Source organism: Hemicordylus capensis, chromosome 2 (assembly GCF_027244095.1).
Source record: "Hemicordylus capensis ecotype Gifberg chromosome 2, rHemCap1.1.pri, whole genome shotgun sequence".
In the NCBI taxonomy this organism is placed as follows: Eukaryota; Metazoa; Chordata; class Lepidosauria; order Squamata; family Cordylidae; genus Hemicordylus; species Hemicordylus capensis.
In genome coordinates this window covers 243,442,752-243,466,288 of record NC_069658.1, presented here as the reverse complement: position 1 = coordinate 243,466,288, position 23,537 = coordinate 243,442,752, and the positions used below count along the sequence as shown (strand labels likewise).

The 23,537-nt window shown below is 44.5% G+C and overlaps 2 protein-coding genes across 3 annotated transcripts in view; both read left to right on the top strand.

Moving 5' to 3' along the window:
- LOC128347446 (zinc finger protein 665-like) overlaps positions 1-23,323 on the top strand; it is a 67,457-nt gene extending 44,134 nt beyond the window's left edge. Inside the window, exon 6 of the mRNA XM_053302137.1 lies at positions 19,006-23,323. Within this exon, the coding sequence (XP_053158112.1) occupies positions 19,006-19,475 (470 nt within the window). The 3' untranslated portion in view covers positions 19,476-23,323. The remainder of the gene's footprint in view (positions 1-19,005) is intronic.
- Positions 8,440-19,106, top strand: LOC128347530 (zinc finger protein 445-like). 2 transcript variants are annotated; one of them, XM_053302444.1, is made up of 4 exons: positions 8,440-8,994; positions 13,186-14,226; positions 15,410-15,561; positions 18,586-18,724. In XM_053302444.1, the coding sequence occupies exons 2-3, from the start codon at positions 13,417-13,419 to the stop codon at positions 15,476-15,478; spliced, it is 879 nt and encodes a 292-aa protein (XP_053158419.1). In that variant the 5' UTR covers positions 8,440-8,994; positions 13,186-13,416; the 3' UTR covers positions 15,479-15,561; positions 18,586-18,724. The 2 variants fall into 2 exon arrangements, with proteins under 2 accessions (XP_053158419.1, XP_053158418.1); XM_053302443.1 differs by lacking the exon at positions 15,410-15,561 and having other exon boundaries at positions 18,589-19,106.
- Positions 23,324-23,537: the final 214 nt, after the last annotated feature.

Here is a 23,537-nt window from a genome sequence, read left to right as displayed (position 1 = left end):
TCGCCTTGAGAGCTTGCTGGGCAGGAACAGGGGCAGGTAGAGGAGCGTCTGCAGTGCTTGGTACTGCTAACATGTCTTGAGAGGGTACCAAAGCACTCTGCTTGTCGTGCTTAGCACCATGAGTGTGCTTGCGCTTCTTTTTAGGGTTCGTGGGCTCCAATAGGTGTCCAGAGTGCTTCAATGACTTTGAGCTGGAATGCGCATGCGTGGAAGCAGCAACAAGGGACCTGCACTCTGCCGATCTCGGGTCCAGCTTATCGGTTGGTGCCAAATGAGACTGAGCTTTCTCCTTCTCCTTCTTATGGATTTTGGCAGTGTGAGAAGAAGAAGAGCTCTTCCCAGACCACAAAGGATCGATCTAGTTGAGGATCCAGATGCAGGTGGGGCCGGAGGCTGTGCCGATGGTTCCAGGGTTTGTTGCGAGACTGGAGTTGTTGGCACGGTGAAGGTAGAGGAAGTCCCTGAGGGAGTCCCAGGCCCTCCTGGCGGCATTGGAACCGCTGCAGAAACAGCACCAACATTGGTTAGCAGTTTAGGTAGAACGTTGCTTGCTGGACCCGTTGCCGACATAGCTGTTTCCCAAAGGTGAAGGGTTCGTGGAAGGGGCTACTTCTTGCAGTTGTACATGCAGGGACCTGGCCATGGATGACATATAATTTGCGAAAGATTTGACAGGAGGCCCGGTTACATTTGGCCTGTCTTGAAAACTTCTGACAGTGTAGGCAACTTGAGGTTCTATGAGACTCTCCTAGACAAATTAGGCACGAACTATGGCTATCTGACGAGGGAAAAGATGCCTTACACTGTAAGCAGCGCTTAAAAGCCAGCTTACTGGCCATACATTACCAAAGTTCCCCTCAGCGATCTCCTGACAGGGGAGAGGGAGGGGAGGGGGAGTTAGGAGTATACTTGAGGGAAAACAAATATGCAAAATTCAAAGAGAGAAATATACAAGGGTAAGACAGAAAGAAATAAAAGTATAGAAACTAAAACAAATTTGAAGAGAAAAACTATATATATGTCACGTGACAGAAGCCTGTGAGCGTCCCTATAGGCTATCTCTACGGTGGACAAAAAAGAACTGAGGAGAAGGGTGTAGATCATGTGACTAAGGTGTGAGTGGGTGGAGCCTAGCTACCCTTTTTTTTTAAAAAAGAGCTTGTGAGTGTTCCGGTAGGTTCTCCACGCAAGCATGAAGCCCATCTGTGTGATGGACAGAGACCACTTAGAAGAATTAATCTTCCTACTTTTCTTGCATCATCCCTACAACTGGATTAAATTTGATCCAAATTGGTTGGCAGTTCACTCGTTAGCCCACTTGTGCCTCAAACATTCATGCATCTGCTATCTTGAATTGGGGTGGATGATATTATCACAAACTATGTGTTTGAGATGTCCCTAAATGTCCCTATAACTGTACCAAATTTGGTCCAAATGGGTTCCCACTTGCACTTCAAGAATTCATGTATCTGCCATCTTGAATTGGGGTGGATGACATCACAAAACTACGCCATTGAAGTGTCCCTACAACTGCACCTGATTTGGTTTATATTGGTCCATGTATTGTGAAGTTGATGGGGACACAGACATAAATGGACACACACATACACACACACCATGCTGGATTATGTCAGAAGCCTACTGGAAAGGCGGCCAAAAATGGCCAAGAAGCTGGCTACCAGGGCTGTGCAGTTGAACTCAATCTACCCTGTCAGACCGTATTGAAATGAATTCTGCAACAGCAGGAGGGGGCTCAAACTGTCTGAATTCCAGTGAAATTCTTTCCTCTCATTGAGGAAGTCCGTCACCAACCCCAACCCCCATATTGCCCTCTCCCCATCCCTTCCCCTGTGTGCCCCTGGCCTCTCCCTTCCCTGAACCTGAGGACGGCAGCACAATATCCTTTGTTTCCTTATGCCATGACTCCCGTTTTAAAAGGCACATCTTTTCCCCCATCTAAGGTCTTTAGGACTCTGGCTAGCACAGTGGTTGTGGGAATCCTAGATCTTTTTATGGCCAGCCAGGGTTCCAAAAACCTTAAATAAAAAGAAATGTGCCTTTTAAAATGGAAGTCGTGGCCAGGTGACTTTCCTCAGCCTCCAGAAGAGGACCTTGTGCTTCTGTCCTCAGGTCCAGGTGAGGGAGGGACATGGGGAGAGGGCAAGGGAAAGCAGGAGAAGGGGGAGGGCAGTGTGGGAGAAGGGAAGGGTCCAACACAAGGCTGGTTCCATTCCAATCCAACAGTTCTGTTGGGACCTTATCCCAGGCTCAGGATATCCACTACTCTGTCTGTGATGAGTGAAAAATGATGCCTCACAAGTGGAAAAAATTCCTGACAAGTAATGTACCACCATAGCTTGATGAGTACAATTTTTGTCTGACTGGTGAACAGAGCCAACGCTTCTTAACCCCTGAGCATGCCACGCCTCCCAATAACTGTATCCAATATTTTTTACCAAGCACAAGCCTACTTGGCAACCTAGTATGTTGGCTCCCACAGGAAGCCGCTGACTGGCTGTTGAGAAGCCCAGAGGTCTCCCTCCTACCACTATCCCAATGAACAAGGAAAGCTGGAGGGACTTGTAAATATTGGCAGCTCCACTCCCATCTCTCCCTGCTTTCCCATGAAGGAAGGGAATCAAGATGTAGGAACAGCTCCTCACCTGAGGGAAGGCATCATTTCTGGGTGGCCTTGAGGCAGTCAGTCAAGGCAGCCCCTCTCCAGAAGACTTTGGGGATGTTTTGCCTGCTCTGGTTAAAACAGCTTGCTGCTCTTCACCCTTGATTTATTGGCTTTCCTATGCTATTTTAAATTGGCATGGTGTCTCCCTGCCACCCCCCAATTCCCATAAACCACCTTGGACGTTTTTATCACAAGATAACCTGCGCATGCTTTTTAATAATGCCTGTGTGATCAGGAAAATGATTTATTATGTATGATTATAACACTAGTGTTAAAGATTCAAAGCTTCTGTCTGATATCCTTTCCTTATCCTGCCTAAGGAAATGTGGCAGTTGCCTAATAAGATAGTTTAGTGGTTTTTTAAATTCTTATTTTCTTCTCCATTGATTAATCTGGATTGGAATCGTTTGAATATATAGTTGCCAAGCTTTCTCAGCTTTTTAAAACTTGTTTTTAAATTGTTTTGGCTATTTAATTGGTGTTTTATGATGTTTTAATTGCTAATTATTATTTTATGCAGTTTATAATTTTTGTTTTAATTGTTAATTGATTTTAATGGTGTTTTAATGTAGGCCGCCCTGAGCCTTTTGGAAGGGCAGTATAAAATTTTTAATAATAAATAAATAATAAATAAATAATAATAACTACTTAAACTCAGGGGGAGTGTTCTGTGAGAGGTTCAAGCCCTATTTTATCTGACGATTAGATTTATAGTCGAGCCTACAGATACTAATGTGTTTTTTTTTAATTGCTGTTTTCTGAACCTCTCATGGACTTTTTAGGAGGTAGCTGTGCTGAACTGTGTTTGGAGAAGAGAGCCAGTTTGAAGTGATTGATGTGATCTATGGTGTGGTTTGGGCACAGAGCCATTCATAACCAGCTTATGTTCTGCCTGAGGGATCCTCCCCCTTTATTGTATTGGTATTAAAAAGTGTATTGAAGCACATTTAAAATTACATAGTAAGACATATTTGAGACATACATTTGAGATACATTTAAAATTACATCTCTGTTTTAGAGTACTTATTAGCAGGATTGAATTCATGAATTCCATTTAGACTCCTTCATCTGTTATTTATAACATTGAAATTCAAGTGGAAGAAAGGTGCAACTGAACTTTATAGCATTTTGCTGGTGAAGTCTGCTGCTGAGGTTCCTGTCGTAAACTTGTTACACCCTTGCTTTGATAGAACACGGATTTTAAAATTCACTGAACTCATTTTTGGTTTTGCTAGATTCGTGGATGTTTTCTGATCATTTTAGATTCTCTCTGTCCATCAGCTTAATATATAAGATAATATACTATATTTTTCATTTAATGCAGCTGGGACAGAAATATTAGAAGATCCAAGACCTTTTAGAAATCTCCTCTTTGTTTAGTACCGGAGAATAATACATAATAAAACATATTTTATTAAACATATACATTATAAGATTCAATTAATTCACCTAATGAAAGTTTTTGAATAAATTTTAGGTTTCCTTATTCCTATTTATACAGGTTTTAAATCGGATGTAGGACAAAATTGGAGCAAGGGAACTTATATACTCTCCTATAGAATATAGAAACTAATCATTAATACTTAACAACATTTTTGAGCTTGTGGGTTTGTGGGGTGGAGCCCATACCACAGAGCATTGGGGATATCTGGTTCTGTGCTCGAATTATTCACATTATTTCTATTTTGTATGTCATAGCTGGGTTGGTTCTCTCCTCTTTAGACTGCCTGACAGTATGATGTCCAATCAGGTTGGGGGAGATTCCCCCCCCCCCTTGAGGAGTTCAAGATTCTTTATCAATAACTATTGATGCCTAGTTTTGGGCCTTTTAGACACAATTAATACTATTGTATTTTTCTTATATCTTGGTTTTGATGGATAAGATCTTGTTTGTAAACTTGTATGGTTTGATGGATAAGATCTTGTTTGTAAACTTGTATGGTTTTGACTCTCAGAGATGTAACCTTTCTGTTTCTAATTATAATACTAATAAAAGCAATAAAAATAAAAATAAAAATAGAGTAGACAGCTGGAAATAAAGTTAGTTTTAATATAGGATATTAAGATGATTGTTTTGATTGATGATATGGAGGTATTATAAATGTAGCCATTATTGCTATAGCTAACTGAATAATTTACTCTTTGGGCTTATATGAAGATAATGCAATTGAACTAAAGCCAGCTTGCTTTCAAATTTGTCTCAGATTACTGATAACCTACTTTCCTATATCTTAGCGAAAAGGGGTCAACAACACTTTTATATGAGACACAAAGACCATTATTAAAAATCTGGGTCTAGTGAACCAATGGGGAATGTTGCAAGTCAGATAAATTGCACTTTGGGGGGTGGGAATCATTGGGTTGGTTCTGGCAATACTTTTCCTCTCATATGATTAAGGAATGGGACGCTGTGGAGTGGGTTTACTATCTCCTCCTCCCGTGCAAAATGAGATGATGCCTTTCAGCATCTTCCTATATTGCTGCTGCCTGATATAGTACCAGCAGGGATTTGAACCGGCAACCTTCTGCTTGTTAGTCAAGCATTTCCTGGTGAAGAGCCCCTGGTGGTGCAGTGGTAAAACTGCCACCCTGTAACCAGAAGGTTACAAGTTCGATCCTGACCAAGGGGCTCAAGGTTGACTCAGCCTTCCATCCTTCCGAGGTCGGTAAAATGAGTACCCAGAATGTTGGGGGCAATATGCTAAATCATTGTAAACCGCTTAGAGAGCTTCCAGCTATAGAGTGGTATATAAATGTAAGTGCTATTGCTATTGCTATTTCCCTGCTGCGCCACTTAAGGCGACATGGGGGTGGGGGGAGAGGAACTGTCCCTATTAACCCCAGCACATCATTTTTCCAGCCGCTGCTGCTAGTGTCTGCCTTGTGTTTCATTTCAGATTATGAGCTATTTTGGGACAGAATCATAAAACCTTTTTATTCAAAGCAGGGTATCAATATTGATAGCCATCTGTGGAAAATTAAAAATGTATTTAAAGGTACCTCCCCAAAACATCATTTTATAATCAAATACGGCATATCATTACTTGTTCTTGAATTTTAATTTTGCCTCCCTTGTTGAAAAGAGACACTAGAGTATAATGGGCTCTACTGTTCCCAGCCCATGCAAATGAAAAGGGCCCAGAGCTACCACTCAATAATGTGCTACTTTGCTGCCAGTGATCTCCTGCTCCAGTTCTGGAAGCCCATCCATGAGGAAGATCTAGGTGGTTCATAAAAATATGTAAATAGGGTGGGGATCTATAGGTAATATTAGAGGATCTGGGGTGTCAGTAGGTTCAACAAGTTTAAGAATCCCTGGTGTGTGTGTGCACACACACACATACATATGTGTGACCCAGGAAATGACTGGACTGAGGAAAGATTTATGTTTCAAAATCAAAAGAAAGTCTTTATTGGAGGGAGGGTCTTGTGGAAGCAAGCAGGACTTTCCCCCTTAGTTAAGCAAGGTCCACCCTGGTTGCATATGAATGGGAGACTTAAGGTGTGAGCACTGTAAGATATTCCCCTTAGGGAATGGAGCTGCTCTGGGAAGAGCAGAAGGTTCCAAGTTCCCTCCCTGGCAGCATCTCCAAGATAGGGCTGAGAGATTCCTGCCTGTAACCTTGGAGAAGCCGCTGCCAGTCTGTGTAGACAATACTGAGCTAGATAGACCAATGGTCTGACTCAGTAAATGGCAGCTTCCTATGTTCCTATGGGTACAGTGGAAAGAAATGTGTGGTTAAAGCAATAAATACATTAAATAATAAATACATAAATATTAAAAATACATTTAACTGCAACGAGGCATTTTAGCTTAAAGTCCTTTGTATAAATTCCCAGGCTGGCAAGAGAAAGAGGCTTTTTAGAGAGGGAGGTGGCTGGATTTAGAAAAATGGGATAGAGATGGGCCCAGTGAGTGGCAAATGTTCATATCACCTGATCTGGACGAAGAGACCTCAGGGCTCCTGGAACAACTGTGTTACCTGGAGAACCCAGTTCCCATAAACCAGACGACAAGGATGATTGAAGGAAGCAAAATCACCTTTTATTTACCAGTAAACCAGTGCTGGTGGCTTCTCCCTGTGCCTCACGGCCTGCCAGAGAGACGCGCGCAGCTGCCTTTGTCTCAGGTTTTTAATACTTTGGCATAGTTACATTCAGTGGGTACAAATTTCATTGGTTAGCATCATTGTCTGTCATATTACAAATATAATCATTTGCTAATTAGACAACATTCCTCTATTACAATCAAGCCTTTTCTACTGCCTATTGATAAGCAAAACCATCTCCCTTTCCCACCCCCCTCCAGCCAGATGTGTCCTTGAGGTGTTATTTTTCAGGCTCGGCTATCAGGAGATACTATAAGAGGGGCCTCTTTTCACATTCTAGCCAGGTCAGCAAATTTATGGTTTTACAACTTGCAATCAGGCAAGGCAACTTACAAACCCTATTAACCATTTCTTGACCAGTGCAAACCTGAGTTCTGTCTCACGCGCTTTGCGGCTGAACCACCGCCCTAAAACTTCGAGCAGTTTCTTTCTCGGAAAATGGAGAATGGAACAATTACGAAGACACTGGATTGTAAAGACACTTTTCCATTCCATGAGAACAAAGTAATTACAAAGCAGCTCTCAGAAAAGGCATTTTCCCCTCATTCCACAACTGAAGGACCTCGTTCCTCAGAAACAGCTCAGTCAGAGGCAGGGGTGAGAAGGTTGGAAGGGTTAGTTGATAGAGCTGAATCCACGAGGGTGAGGGTGCTTCCTCTGTGGAACCAGCTTCCTGTGTTTGCGAGGAAGACTGGGCAGATCAGGCTAGGCAAGAAAGCCGATCTGGAGAGTGGTATGAAAAACTGAACACAGCCTGGCACGGTGGCCTGTGAACAGGTAATTGCCCAAGTGGCTGGTGACTTCAAGGTAAATGGTATGCAAAGAGTAGCCAAAGCTAATGGGGGAAAGGGGGAAGATATCAGCAAATGTGCTTCATTAGCTTTGGCCACTCTAAGATATTGTTACCTGTTTTTGAAGAAGTGTTTTTGTAACAGGATTACATTGGATAATATTTTGCCCCTGAAGGCGGCTCCGGCTGACACACATTGGGCTTAAATAAACCTGTTTATAGCCGTGCGACTTTTGTCTCTTCATTTTCAGAGAGCCAGCTTCAGAGAGCCAGAGTGGTGTAGTGGTTAGAGTGCTGGACTAGGACCGGGAGACCCGAGGTCAAATCCCCCATTCAGCCATGAAACTCACTGGGTGACTCTGGGCCAGTCACTTCTCTCTCAGCCTAACCTACTTCACAGGGTTGTTGTGAAAGAGAAACTTAAGTATGTACTAGTACACTGCTCTAGGCTCCTTGGAGGAAGAGCGGGATATAAATGTAATAATAATAATTTTCATGCCCATCATCCACCGCCAAGGAAGAATCAAGGTTTCAGGATGCAGTGCACTGATTCTGTTTAAGGATGCATTGGACAGATTTTGTGCTCTTTGACAATGCAATGCACAGATTTTGTTGTCAACTCCAGGAAACTAAACAAGAGGCAGAGAATGCCCGCTTCTCACCCATAAAATCCAACCCGGTGCTATGCGGGTTTACTCGGACAGGAAGCAAGTCACACTGTTATTTCCAAGAGGGCTTACTCCCAAGCAAGCGTGCAGAGGATCACAACCTCGATGGGGAAACTGCAAGAGCGAGAAAGCGTGCGTGCATTTTGCAAAAAAAGAAGAAGAAGAAGCCCCGATTTTATTAATCGTAATCGCCGGTTAAAAGCAATGTTTACTTCCAGGCATGGCGAGGTCGGCTTCCTAGAGAGGAAGGAAGTTGGAGACAAGGGGGGTGTCAATAGTCGGTGCACCTTCCTGCCTCGGAGTTTACCACCCCTCTGCACTGCAAAAGGGGCTTTTGAGCTTCCTTACGGGGAAGCTGTAGGTTGGAGTCTGATGTAAGCAGCGACTAAAAGATGCATGTAAAGGTCAGTCAGTGGGGAGAGAAGGGGCGTCTGGTTTTTCTTGGGAGAATGGAAAGGTTGAGTAGCGAATAGATTTATTTATTTTTATTTATTTTATTTTATTTTTTACACTTTATATCCCGCTCTTCCTCCAAGGAGCCCAGAGCGGTGTACTACATACTTAAGTTTCTCATCACAACAACCCTGTGAAGTAGGTTAAGCACACTGCAGAGATCAAAAGACAGAGAGAGAGGACCCACAGGTACTGCCTGCCCCCATTGTCGCAGGAGGGGCTGCCTGGTCTGTGACGCTGTCCCAAGGAGAGATCTTGCTGCCCATCTTGGGACAAAAAGAAAGAAGAAAGGTAGGTCTCTTTTTCAGTCTTCTTAATGAAAAAGAACCACGTGGAGCTCGGCTGGTGTCTCGTCCCTTTTCTTCAGCCTGAGAGTGGCAGATCTTGGTAGTCAAGAGTGAGAAAGGGAAATGAGGAGATGATTTTTGCTTATTCTGTAGCGCCATCCATGTATACGGCACTTTAGTAACAATGACAGGACAGGTCCCTGCCCCAAAGGGCTTGCGTTCTAGATATTGATACAATAGATGAAGGGAAGGGAACTAGCGGTAGGGGGGAATGGGAAACTATGCAGTGGATTCAGTGCTTTTGTAAATGGTTTAAGCTTAATTACTAAAGATAGTAGGGTATGGAAACTTAGAGGTTGTGCTAAAGGTTTTGTGGGGAAATTGGTTTAAAAAGGAATTTGGAGGAAGTAAGGGTGGCCATTTGCAAAGGAGGGAATTAAGCTTATCTCCATCAAGGCAAAGGAAGTTTCAGAACTGCACAGTGGTTTGTGGGTGTAATCTGTGCACTGTCAGAGCATGCACCTGTCTGTTTTCCCATTCTGCATGCACAAACTTTGTTGCCCTGACCCATATTTGATATCATTTAGAAGCGTACATAGAGTAAGAGAAAAATAAAATCCTCAGAACCTGGAATTTGACAGCATTGTTGCAGAAGAGTGGGATTTTCAGTGGGGATGACTTTTTGGGGGAGTAGCAGTGGAATCTGCAGGAAGTGTCTTGGGTGGGGTGGGGTGGGGAGAAATGGGTATGCTTGTTCAGATTTTGGGTTCTAGAGGAGGCTGGGCTATTTGCATGATTTTTTTCATTAGCTGTTTTTTACATCATCTAACATGATACCGCTTTTGCATTTTTTGAACTGCACAAATGTTCCTTAGGAGCTGCACTTTTTGATAGTGGTGGGGGAATTGCATGTTTTGTAACTGGCTACACATTTTTAAAAAGCCCTGCTCTCCATCTTGCGTGACAAACTTCACTTGCCAAAAATCCTTCTTCGACACCATATTAAAAGGAAGGTAAAAGTAAAGTTGTCCCATCGTTTTGGTATTGACTCTGGCACCCACGCAGCCCTGTGGTTTTCTTTGGTAAAATACAGGAGGGGTTTACCATTGCCGCTTCCCACACAGTATGAGATGATGCCTTTCAGCATCTTCCTATATCGCTGCTGCCTGATATAGGTGTTCCACCATAGTCTGGGAAACATACCAGCAGGGATTCAAACCAGCAACCTCTTGCTCCCTAGGCAAGTTACTTCCCTGCTGTGCCATTAGGTGGCTTAAGAGGAAGGAGCTCTGGAGCTCTGCTGTTTTCCTTTGCCCCCAACCATTTTGGGGGAAATGTTGCCAGCTTTGGTCTAGCTCTGGTGTTTCTTATTTGTTCTGTGTTTAATTTTAAATTTGATTTGATTTATTATTTTCTGAAGTTACAAAAGGTTTATAATGGAAGCTAATTTGTATCATCAGAATACATTGCTATCAGTGTTCGCTCTAACAGAAAATCCCTGATGTTCTTGGCTACAACTCCCAGCATCCTCAGCCAAAATCCACTGCAGCTAGGGATTCTGGGAGCTGTAGTCAACATCATCTGGGGTTCCCTCTTACAGGGAACACTGGTTGTTATTACAAAAATTGATTAAAGGACTTAGTTTTATAAACACCCAGCCTTGCTCATTTTTTATTACATTCAGTAAATAACTGGCGATTTTCACCATCTTGGAGTATTCCCATAATTTGTCCAATCATTCTTTTAACTGGGGGATATTAACTTGATGCCAATATCTGGCATAGTCTAAAGGGTTGAAATTACAGGGAAGCAGATTTAGACTAGACATTAAGAAGAATTTCCTAAATGTAAGAGCTATTCACCCGTGAAGCAGTCTGCCTCATGCCATGGTGGCTCTCCTTCTTTAGAGGTTTTCAAATGGAGGCTGTCACGAATTCTAAAGCAGTTTTGTGCACTGGGCAGGAAGCCCGGACTTGAAGACATAACATCAGAACAGCCCTGCTGGATCAGGCCCAAGAAGGCCCATCTAGTCCAGCATCTTGTTTCACACAGTGGCCCACCAGATGTCACTGGAAGCTTACAGCAGGAGTTGAGGGCATGCTGTGAACTGCCCTGAACCATTTTGGAAGGGCGGTATATAAATCTAATAAATAAATAAACAAATAAATAAAATGCCCTCTCTCCTGCTGTTACTCCCCTGCAACTGGTTCTCAGAGGCAGCCTGCCTTCAAGGCTGGAGGTGGCCTATAACCCTCCGACTAGTAGCCAATGATAGACCTCTCTTCCACGAAGTTATCCAAACCCCTCTTCAAGCCATCCAGGTTGTTGGCTGTCGCCACATTTTGTGGCAGAGAATTCCACAAGTGGATAATGCATTGTGTGAAAAAGTACCATTGTTTGCTGGTCCTAGATTTCCTGGCAATCAATTTCATGAGATGACCCCTGGTTCTAGTGTTATGTGAGAGGGAGAAGAATTTCTCTCTATCCACTTTCTCCACACCATGCATGATTTTATAGATCTCTATCATGTCTCCCCGCCTCCGTGATATCTTCATAATTCTATAATGGTATAAGATATTTGCTTTGTCTTCTAGAAGTCCTGTATCATCAATAAGATTAAGAAGAAACAGCAGCAGATCAAATGAGTATAGCCTCAAGGCTTTGGAACGAACTCCTTGTTATTGTGAGAGTTCCCCCTTCTCTAGCAGGTTTTAAAAGAGCTCTCAAGTTGCATTTATTTTATCAAGCCTTTGATCAGCTGTAAGTTGGTTTTTATTGTTCAGTTTGTGTTAATTTTTATTAACACAAGAGGCACCTTTTACTGTGGTGATTCTCTTTATTGAGCAGGGGGAGAATAACTGGCCCTATCCACCCCCAGCACAGTACTATCCACCCCCAGCACCTCCTTGTTGTTGGGCAGGTGGATCAGCCGCCCAATTACCCACTTCTGCTGGCAGCAGGGAGTTTTGGGGGACAGGAGACCCATGGTACTCCCATAATGCACTGTGTCAGTGCATGGTGCCTTATGGGGAGCCTTTTGATGCCAGCCAGGAGGCTGCTGCTGTGTGGGTACCATGTGGAGCTGCGTGGCACTAACATACGACCAGTTCACCTGGGCTAATGGTGCATTTGCACCGTTAACTCTGGCTAACATAGGAAGCTGCCATATACTGAGTCAGACCATTGGTCCATCTAGAGGAGAAGAGAGCTGGTCTTGTGGCAGCAAGCATGACTTGTCCCCATAGCTAAGCAGGGTCTGCCCTGGTTGCATATGAATGGGAGACTTGATGTGTGAGCACTGAACATATTCCCCTCAGGGGATGAAGCCCCTCTGGGAAGAGCAGAAGGTTTCAAGTTCCCTCTCTGGCTTCTCCAAGATAGGGCTGAGAGAGATTCCTGCCTGCAACCTCGGAGAAGCCGCTGCCAGTCTGTGAAGACAATACTGAGCTAGATAGACCAATGGTCTGACTCAGTATATGGCAGCTTCCTATGTTCCTATGTAGTTCAGTATTGTCTACACAGACTGACAGCAGCTTCTCCAAGGCTACAGGCAGGAATCTCTCTCAGCCCTATCTTGGAGATGCCAGGGAGGGAACTTGAACCTTCTGCTCTTCTCAGAGCAGCTCCATCCCCTAAGCAGCTGGGGTTCCCTTGTGGGGTTGCTGCCAGGAGCTGTGCAGCTCCTAGCAGTTCTCAAGCAGGCAAAACCGGGCTGGGACTCAAGTGTCAATCTGTCTCCAGTTGCCGCCAACTCATTTGGTCGCCATGCAGAGATGGGCCTTCTCGGCTGCTGCCCTGAGATTTTGGAATGCGCTCCCTACTAAGATACGAGCCTCCCCATCTCTGGAAATTAAAAAAAAAACACTTCTGAAAACATCTCTTCAACCAAGCTTTCTCAGCTTTTTAAAACTTGTTTTTAAATTGTTCTGGCTATTAAATTGTTTTGTGATGTTTTAATTGTTAATTATTGTTTTATGCTGTTTTATCATTTCTCTTTTAATTGTTAATTGATTTTAATTGTGTTTTAATGTAAACTACCCTGAGCCTTTCGGAATGGCGGTATAAAAAATTAATAATATAAATAAATAAATTAAATAAGGTAACTGCAGCCCCTTATTTAGGCTAAACATGCTCTTGTCCAGAATCACCCTGCTTTGTGCATTGCCTCACTGCTCTTTTTGTTCCTTTCCTTCAGGGGGAATGGCTTGCCTGACATTGGGGAAGAGCCACCAGTTTCAGTACAACCCTCTCTTTGGCCAGGGACCCGATACGATGAAGTATCCCTGAGGGGATCCCCGCCTCCCCTCTCCGCTGTGGAGCCTCCTGCTAAGCAAACTGCAGGCTCCAAGTTCATACCCCAGGTCTTTTTGTCCACCTTTTCAGCAGAGAGCCGAGGAACTAAGCGAAGACATCCCCTGTAGTGGCAATGGCTGCAGAGGCAGGGGAAGAATTCCTGCCCCAAAGTCTCCCCCTCCCGTCTGCCCTGGAGGAAGAGGCGAATCCAGAAATGAAAGCGGAGCAAGAGGAGGAAGAGAGCCACCAACAGAACACGGGCCCGGACAGAACACGCAATGCCTCTCCTGCTGCTGAGCCGGAGGCTGTTAGGCAGCATCGGAGCTGGGCAGAGCGTCACGGCATCAAACAGGAACCAGAAGAAGGGCTGTCATCACAGCGATGGGAAGCGCAATGGCAGGAGTTCCTCAAAACCGTGCAGACCCCTTGCTCTGGAGACGGAGTCCTGCAGCTGCCAGAAACTGTGCCAAGGGATGAGGCAAAAGCTTCCCTGCCTCCCTCTGAGGCAGCATCGGCTGCCAGCCAGTGGACTAGAGAAGAGAGCAGGATCAGACTTCTGCCTGCAGTGGGGCAGCAAGGCAATAGGAGGCCAGACCCCGCAGGCAGGAGTGACCATGGGCCGACCAAAGAGATCAAGGCGGAGGATGCCATCAGCTCGGAAATGCAGCGCCGGTGCTTCAGGCAGCTCTGCTACCAGGAGGCGGAGGGGCCCCGTGAGGCTTACAGACAACTCCGGGAGCTTTGCCATCGGTGGCTGATGCCAGAGAGACACACCAAGGAGCAGATCCTGGAGCTGGTGGTTCTGGAGCAGTTTCTGGCCATCCTGCCCTCAGAAATGCAGAGGTGGGTGAAGGAACGTGGTTCTGCGAGCAGCCTCCATGCTGTGGCCTTAGCAGAGGATTTCCTTCTGAGGCCCCGAGAGGCTGAGAAACCCGAGCGGCAGGTGAGAGCATCTTCTTCTGACAGAGGTGTGGGATAGAAAATTTTCCACGGAAACCTTTTTTTGGGGAAAAAATTCCCATACTTTAATTTTCCGTGGGGAAAAAATGTTTCACTTCTAAAAATATATTGCTTCATTAAAAACACAGTAGTAACAGCGGATGGATGCCAGAGTAGTTATTTATTTATGTATTCAACGTATTTATATGCCGCCCAATACTTGTGTCCAGAGACGGTTTACAATAAAACAGTACAAATTAAAACATTAAGATGTTGAAATAATTTTAAAATTGAACACAATGTTAAAAACTGTAAGTCTAATTAAAAGCCCAGGTGAATTAAATGTGTCTTAACTGCCTTTTTAAATGTTGCCAGAGGTGGGGAGGCTCTTAGTTCAGCAGGGAGATGAAATATGAGGCAAACTTGGCAGTTTGAAGTTGGAATTAATGATTTTCGGGGGATTGTCCCTAGGAAGTGTGTGAGAGAGTCCATATATGATTATTGATTTGTAAACAGGAAGGGAGTATGGTGGACTTGTGAAGGGAAAGCACTAAATATATAGGTCAAATAACACGATTGCTTGGGTCACAGCCTGTTTAGGGCAGGGCTGCACAATGCTGGCCCTCCAGCTATTGCTGGACTACAACTCCCATCATCCCTTACTCTGACTACAAACATTTATATACCACTTTTCAGCTAATGTTCTCAAAAGTGGTTTACACAGAAGAATATAAAGCAAATGGTTCCCTGTCGCCAAAGGGCTTACAGTCTAAAAGAAACATAAAGTGAACGCCAGCAACAACCACTGCTGGAATGCTGTGCTGGGGATGGATAGGGCCAGTGGCTCTCCCCTTGCTATATAGCAGATAATCACCACTTTGAAAGGTGCCTCTTGCTCAGTTAGCAATGGCCTGTTGGCCACTGTGGTTGGGGCTAATGGGAGTTGTAATCCAACAACTGCTGGAGGGCCAAAGTTGTGCAGAGTATCAGGAAAATGTGCAAAGTGAAATTTTCTGAGAGGAAATTTTAAGCAAGTGAGGGAAAAATGCATTGGAAACTTTTCTGGCAAGTTTTCCATCCATAATTTCCTGAAAAATCCACATCTCTGCTTTCTGCTAGTTGTGGGTAGCTCAGTTGGGGACAATGAATGATGTATTATGAAGCAAATGCCTTCTCTGTGTCACTAGGCCCAAGCATTCATGTGCATTTCAGGTGCCAGGCCTGTTCCAGGAGATCACCATGACACTCACTGGTAAAGAGAGGACATCACTGGAAACCACCCAGAGGCAGCTCAGCAGGGAGGTCAAGCGAGAAAATGAAGGGGATGTGAGTGAAATGGGTAAGGATTGGTTGCCTCTGAATTTCGGGGGTGTTTAAAGGGTGTTCTCTCCATTTCCATCATTTCCATCCCATGAAATGAAACAGCAAGGGTCATACCAGGATAGAGAAAGAAGATGCATTATGGCTCTCCAGGGTTTCAAACAGACATACTGTCTGACTCTGAGGTCATTCACACAATCAGAAACTGTGTTCTACTTGGGTTTGGAAGCTGTGTGTGCTCCCAGTTTTCGGACGTGTGGAAGCAAGGTAGGAGGAAAACTTGAGTAGACATGATTGTGTGGGAGCAAGGTAGGAGGAAAAACTACCTAGGTTTTCCTCCTACCTAACCTAACCTAACCTCCTACCTAAGAACCAGCGTGGTGTAGTGGTTAGAGTGCTGGACTAGGACCGGGGAGACCTGAGTTCAAATCTCCATTCAACCATGATACTAGCTGGGTGACTCTGGGCCAGTCACTTCTCTCTCAGCCTAACCTACTTCACAGGGTTGTTGTGAGGAGAAACTCAAGTATGTAGTACACTGCTCTGGGCTCCTTGGAGGAAGAGTGGGATATAAATGTGATGATGATGATAACAACAACCTCAACACAACCAAAAATTGGGAGCACACAGAGCTCCCAAACTTGGGTAGAACAGTTTTTGATTGTGTGAATGACCTCTTTGTCTTTCTTTCTCTCTTGCAACTGTTGGATGGCTAAATTATTCCTGCTCACTCATTCTTTTAATTAACATTGGTGGTTTTTCCTGCTTTTATCTTGTACTACTGGGTTTTTACAAAACAGTACCGTCAGCCCTAACCAACTGAGAGGGTTCCATTCCAGGAAAACCTTGCAGTTGGTGAATTCGCAGTTGACGAGCCACTGAAAGCAATGCCAAACGGGGTTAGGGGAATCGCTGTCGTGAAAGGACTGCAAAATACAGTAAAAATTAGAAAAAAATTGCCACGAGTCAGTCAGAGGAGTGAAGGGGAACCCCCGGAAATCACCCCAAGAAATCATGAAAAAAACAACAACCCCAGATTGCCAAAAAATCTAGCCAGACCGTGGAAACTTGGTTCATGGCTGGCGAGACCTGCCACAATTTCCCAGTCGCGGATACTCAGAACCACGATTGGGATACCCGCAGTTGGTGAGGGATGATTGTACTACTGCTTTTTTCCAGCATGGTTGGACTGTTGTTTTTTCATGTTTATTGTAAGTCACCTTGAGGTCTTTTATAGTAGTAGGACGAGATAGCCATTTTAAAACAAATTTCTTCAACCCTTCTCTCTCTCTCTCTCTCTCTCCTTCTGCCTTTCTCTCTTAGTATAAGTATAATAAAATTTGAATGTACGGTTCAGCCAATCCATAGCTTTTTCTCTGGCCTAAGCTAGACTGCAGTTGCAGCTCGTAGGGAATGGGAAGATCAGCTGCCCCAGTTCTTGTGTTGAGTCAGTCTTGAGCTCAGGCCTGCACTTCATCCCCCCCACTTCACTTGCTGTGCTGCTCACAGACTGAATGAGTGCCACGGTTTGGGCCTCTTGTAATTCAGGCTTGCAGCTGTTCTCTAAATTCTGGTTGAAAACCTAGCTTGAAAAAGGTTAGGAGGTGATCAGCTGCTCCAGCTAACCAGTGAGATTTATCTGGGCAATTAAAGCAAGATGGACACAATTTAGCCATTGGAGTCTGTCTCATATGAAGGCACAAGTATGGACTCACAACAAAATGTTGCAATATAGCACTGATATGCAAGTGTTACCTGAGCCTTTGGCTGGGCATGGCGGGTGGTAGAGTTAGCAACAAACTTGGGGGCAGTGGTGCTCAGTCCCAGCTCCTTTTCATCCTGTTGTGACTGTCTTGAGGGAGTACTCTCCAAGCTGAGAAACCTCCTGCTCTTTTTTGTTCAAGCCCTCTTTCTCCACCCACCCTCCTTGTCACTGAGTTCTATTAGCTTTGCCCACCTGGTTGTCTGTTAACTTCCCACTGAGTTAGCAAACATTCCGTTCCATTGAGTTTGAGGGGTTTTTAGCCCCCTTTGTCTTTCTCTTTCCTTCTGATTTTTATGGAACTGACATATGTGAGGTTCCCCTGAGGTTGTTAGTTCCTCCCTCTTGCCTGCAGGTGATCCGGTTTTGTGTCCATAAAGATCATTTAATTTCCAGCTCTTTCGGAAATTGATATAGATGAGCCATGCTGGATGAGACCGAAGATCCATCTAATCCAGTATTCTGCTTCCCAAAGTGGCCAAGCAGGTGTCTCTGGGAAACCCACAAGTAGGGCATAAATGTGACAGTAGCTGGTATTCAGAGGTTTCATCTTGCTATCATGACCAGAGATGTGGGGGTTTCCAGAAAAAATTAAATTGGAAGTCTTACATAAAATTTACATAATTTTTCCTCAGAAAATTTGTCATAAATAGACTATGATCTGATTTGGCATGTTGTTTAACATCTATCTATCACTAGTTTTTAGTGTAAAAAAACCCCCACCCAACCACCCCCTAGTATATTAATTTTTCACACTGTATGTCAGTTTTTCAAGTAGCCAAGTAGTTGAACTGAAATACTTGGTTGGGGGAAAGTTGAGTATAGGCATTTAATGTGGTTTAAATGTTAAACTGAAACCAATTCAAAGCTTCCAGTATAAAGGACTTACTTTTATTGAACTGCTATATAAGATATATAGGTACTGTCTCACACACTTCCTAGGAAGAATCACCTGAAAATCATTAATTACAACTTTGAAATGGCCAGGCTTGTCTAATACTGCATTGGCATCCATTAATTTCCAGTGAATGTTATGCAATAATGAATTTTTGGATGGGGGAAACTTTCCACAGGAAAATGAAGAAAATGTCCAATGTTGCCTCTCTGGTCCTGTCTATTAGCTAGTGGTCTCTTCCATGTAGAGCCTGCCTCCCCATGTGTAAGTGGCAGAGTGGTCTGAGCAAAGCTGTTCTTCTAATCTGCCCTCCTCCAAAGTGATTAAAATGGCAGGACTTGGTTTCTCCCGTGCATCCCTACCCATCTTCTCCTTCTCTCTTCTAGCAGGTGATGGCAGGCAGAGAGAGAATGATGGGGAACCATACTGGGTGCCATTGGCCAGAGCCATGGGTCAGGAACTGGAAGCAAATATTGGAAACCGAGACTGGCCAGGAAAGCTTTTGGGGCATGAAACAGAGAAGTGGAGGAATAAATTCATCACTCGCCAGGATGGGACCATCTGTGAAATTTCAGTTCAACCGGGGATACTTAAAAGGAAGAGGAGGGGCAAGGGTGCCGCGCGTGAGAAATTTTTCCGAGATGAATCGAACCTTGATCGAGCCCAGGCAGGAGAGAAGCCACATGAATGTTCAGTTTGTGGGAAAATATTCCGTCGGCGCTCGGACCTTAATAGCCACCAGAGAACCCACACGGGAGAAAAACCATATACATGCTTGAACTGTGGGAAGAGATTCAATCGGAGCACCAACCTCATTTCGCATCAAAGAATTCACACGGGGGAGAAACCATATAAATGTGCAGATTGTGGCAAAAACTTCTGTCACAAATCTGGCCTCATAAGACATCGGCGAACCCACACAGGGGAGAAACCGTACGCGTGTTCCGAGTGTGGGAAGAGCTTCAGTCAGAGGCAGCACCTCATAACACACCAGAGGAACCACACGGGAGAAAAGCCTTTTACCTGTTCCGAGTGTGGGAAAAGCTTCAACCAGAGCCAGCACCTTATTACGCACCAAAGGAATCACACGGGAGAGAAACCCTTTGAGTGCTCACAGTGCAGCAAAAGCTTTTGTGACAAATCCACCCTGATTAGACATCAGAGGAGTCATATAGGAAAGAAACCCTTTAAATGTGCCAAGTGTGAAGAAAGCTTCTATCGGAGCAAACATCTTATCAGACATCAGAGGATCCACCTCCAACCTCCAGTGGTCTGATTTCATTTCTAAGTGTATATGTATAACTAATGCTTGTCATTTTGCCTTTCACTGTCCATGAATCATTTTATGAACTGAAATGGTGGTCATACGGGGGAGATATTCTGCCACAACTCCCAGTATGTATAATTTCCAACTGCCAACACAATACGGAGAAAGCTTAGCAGTTTGTTAGTTTGTACCCTAGGAACATAGGAAGCTGTCTCATACTGAATTAGACAGTTGGTCCATCTTGCTCAGTATTGCCTACACCAAGGGTTCCCAACCAGTGTTCCCTCTAAGGCCTGCGCACGTGCCTGTGCTCACAAGTTTTTGGATGTCTGCCCAGTTAATTTTAGACCCCGCTCAGGTTGAATCAGGAAGGCCCCATTCTGAATGCATGTGCGCACACACTGCCTTGATCCTGCCGCCCAGAACAAAACCCATTCCGCACACAGATGAAAAAAGTTAGAGAGAACATTATTCCCAACTGGTGGCACTCCAGATATTGCTGAACAACAACTCCCATAATCCCAGCCACAATAAATTGTAGCTGCAGCTGACTGGAGTTGTAGTTTAGCAACATCTGCCGTACCACTGGTTGAGAACTCCTGGCCTGCAGTGACTGTTAGCAGCTCTCTAAGGTTGTAGGCAGGAGTCTTTCCCAGCCCTACCTGGAGATGCTGCCAAGGACTGAACCTGGGACCTTCTGCATCCAAAGGAGTTGCTCTTCTACTGAGCTATGGCCTCATCTCGTCTTTCTTCCCACAAGGTCATTCGAGGCGGCTTACATTAAATTAAAATCACACTCTTACAAAAGCAGACATCCTAACAAAAACACAGCAGAATAAAGCTACATCCCAGGAAGGCCATTTTGAAAGGTCTGAAAAGCTCCCTGAACCAATAGTGGGTTGTATCTAAGGTTTTGCTTCTAACGGGAGCCCTTGCAAGAGCACAATTCTCGTTCTGTGCACAGGGTGAAAACTTTGGATGCAATCCATAGCCTCCACTAGCCTTCTGAAGGTGAGCAGTGGAGGGGACCTGGGGTAGCCCTTTCATGAGACAAGCGAAGGCATTGGTCCTTGGTGGCATATGATTGGAACGGCGGCAGCAGCAAGATGCTCCCCCACCCTCACCCACAGAGCAGCTCTTTGGGTCTTCAACCTGACCCTTGCAGACTTGGCCAGGAGCACCTCTCCTCACAGCTCTTGCAAGCTTTCAAGAAGCATGAGGAGAGAAGAAGAGGCTGCTAGCAAACTTCATTCCTCCCTCCCTCCTTCCTCCCCCTGCACTTTCAAAGCTGACAAAGGTTGGTTTGGAAAGGGACTTGGCCCCCACCAAGAGATGAGGCAAGGCAGCATTTTGAGCCCTGCCTCGGGCAATGCAGTAACTTGGACTCCTCCTGGGATACCGTGTGTCCCTTCCTATGGTGGCCATTTCGTAGCTCAGGTACTGTCCCCCAAAAGGCCCTATCCCTTATATATACCCTTCTGTAGGGGAGTGGAGGTCATGCCCAGGTTCATGGTACAGAGAGGGGAATTTTGTGATCCCCTAGTCTAAATTTTGGCCAGGAGAGCTGCAAGCATGACTTGCCCCCTTAGCTAAGCAGGGTCTGCCCTGGTTGCATATGAATGGGAGACTAGAAGTGTGAGCACTGTAAGATAGGAGCCCCTGGTGGCGCAGTGGTAAAACTGCCGCCCTGTAACCAGAAGGTTACAAGTTCGATCCTGACCAGGGGCTCAAGGTTGACTCAGCCTTCCATCCTTCCGAGGTCGGTAAAATGAGTACCCAGAATGTTGGGGGCAATATGCTAAATCATTGTAAACCGCTTAGAGAGCTCCGGCTATAGAGCGGTATATAAATGTAAGTGCTATTGCTATTGCTATTGCTATATTCCCCTCGGGGGATGAAGCCGCTCCAGGAAGAGCAGAAGGTTCCAAGTTCCCTCCCTGGCTTCTCCAAGATAGGGCTGAGAGAGATTCCTGCCTGCAACCTTGGAGAAACCGCTGCCAGTCTGTGAAGACAATACTGAGCTAGATAGACCAATGGTCTAACTCAGTACATGGCAGCTTCCTATGTTCCTATGAGCCCTGTAACAAACTGGTAGCCAGTGAATACAAACAATATTTATGTACCACTTTTCAACCAAAGTTCCCAGAGTGGCTTGCATAGATATAAATAAAGTGAAGCTGATATAGGATTGGCATTATACTATCCACTCTCTGCACTCTAGACAAAACCCTGGTGGATGAGCTCTGAACTAATTACACAGCACCACTAACTCTAGCCCCGACATATACATAACCACACACACTGGCTGACATCCAGACAAATGTTGTGCTAGTGCAAACATGTTCACTAATGCAAGGCTACTTCATTTGCTGGTTCTGCTAATTCGGGAGCTGGCATTCCAGACTAGCATTGCACTGGTGCAACGGCACGCCTTCCGCTCTGAAATCTTTTCCTCGGTCCATAAGTTTTTCAGGGTATGATGCAAAAGTGAGCCCCTGTCCTTGCTGTGCATGCGACTTCAAATGCAAGAGACTGTGCAGTTTTAAGCATCCACTCAGCTATGCAATATTCTTTCATGAGTGCACTTTTCTTTGTTGCAGCATTAGCACAGCATTAGTCTGGATCTTAGCCACTGAATTCACTTGTCCTGTATTCACCACATTTGCATTGGACTACCCAGCTCACCTCAACTCGAGTTGCATATCACAGTGAAGATTCAAGCCTGACCTACATATGCAGCAGGTGATAGATTGGAGAGCATTACTCCTGAGCCCCATTCACATGTTATGTTTAACACTCATACAGCAAGTGTACACAGGTATAGTGATTCACATGCTATGTTGAACGCAGGTACAACAGTACACTTTCTATCTTTACCACACATTTGAAAGGCCTGTTACCAGGTTCACTTAAAATGAACCCAGATAAGGTCATTCACACAAAAACATGTATGAGTGTACAAATATCTGAACACTCGTACAAAATAATGTCTGAATGGAGCTCTGAAGGCGGCCAATCCATGTGAAAACTCTGCAGCAAATCAGGAAGAAAGGTTCACTTTCTTCTGGACTGGTTGTTATGGAGGATATTTTTCTTTCATATCGAAGCATTAAAAAAAATGATAGCCCCTCTAAAGGGCTGAATGTGTTATATGATATATCTGTCATAACAGCAGTCAGCACCTCAGCAGAGAGTGAAGCAAGCCACATATGCAGCAGAATAGTGTTTTGGTGTTTCTTCCTCACACACATTAGCAATCCTCAGAAGGTGAGGAGGAAGGGGTGTGTGTATATATTTTGGTTGCCCACTAATTAAAAGGGTTTCCCATCCCCCTCCACTGATTAATCAGTTAAAAACTTTATGAACAATCTGATTAAATTCAAATATGTCTGCATATTACCACAACTGCAGCACAGGCGGCTTTATGTGGCTATTGAAGGAAGCATGAGAGAGCTTACAATTAATTAAAATACCCTCCTATTTTATTTTTAGAAGTAAAAGCTATCTGAAAGAACTTCACTCTATTACAGTAATACATTGGGACCAGAATAGCTTCAGAAAGTATGTCCTTTAAATCTCTACTGAAATTTGTTTCCAGTTAAATAATTTAAAGTTTGCAGTTCCTTAAAGAAAGAGAGGGGAGGATTGATAGATGAGTTTCCTCTGTTCAACAAAATGTGGTACCTATAATGTGGTGTTTGGGCACAGTTAATTAACTATGCACTTCCCCCCATATATCAAGTACAGCACAGCATTCTCCCTACCCTTGGAGTAGGGGAAACCCTGATGTAGGGCTGTGTTAGGAGTCCTGGTAGGAGTTGTATATATACCTGTTTAATAAACCTCTTAACACCGTGTATACCCATGTGGAGTCCCACAGTGATGATAAAAAGTTCAGCAGATGACATGTTTGCCACCTTAGCAAGGTTGTTACCCACAAAAGGGCTTCCATCAGTTTCTAAGGTGTGCTAGCCTTCACTTTCCATGTGATTTGAGGCCTTTCCATGTGATTTGTTTGTAATGCAAGGGATGCACATGTTAGTGATTGAGTGTATGGCATGCCGACATCTT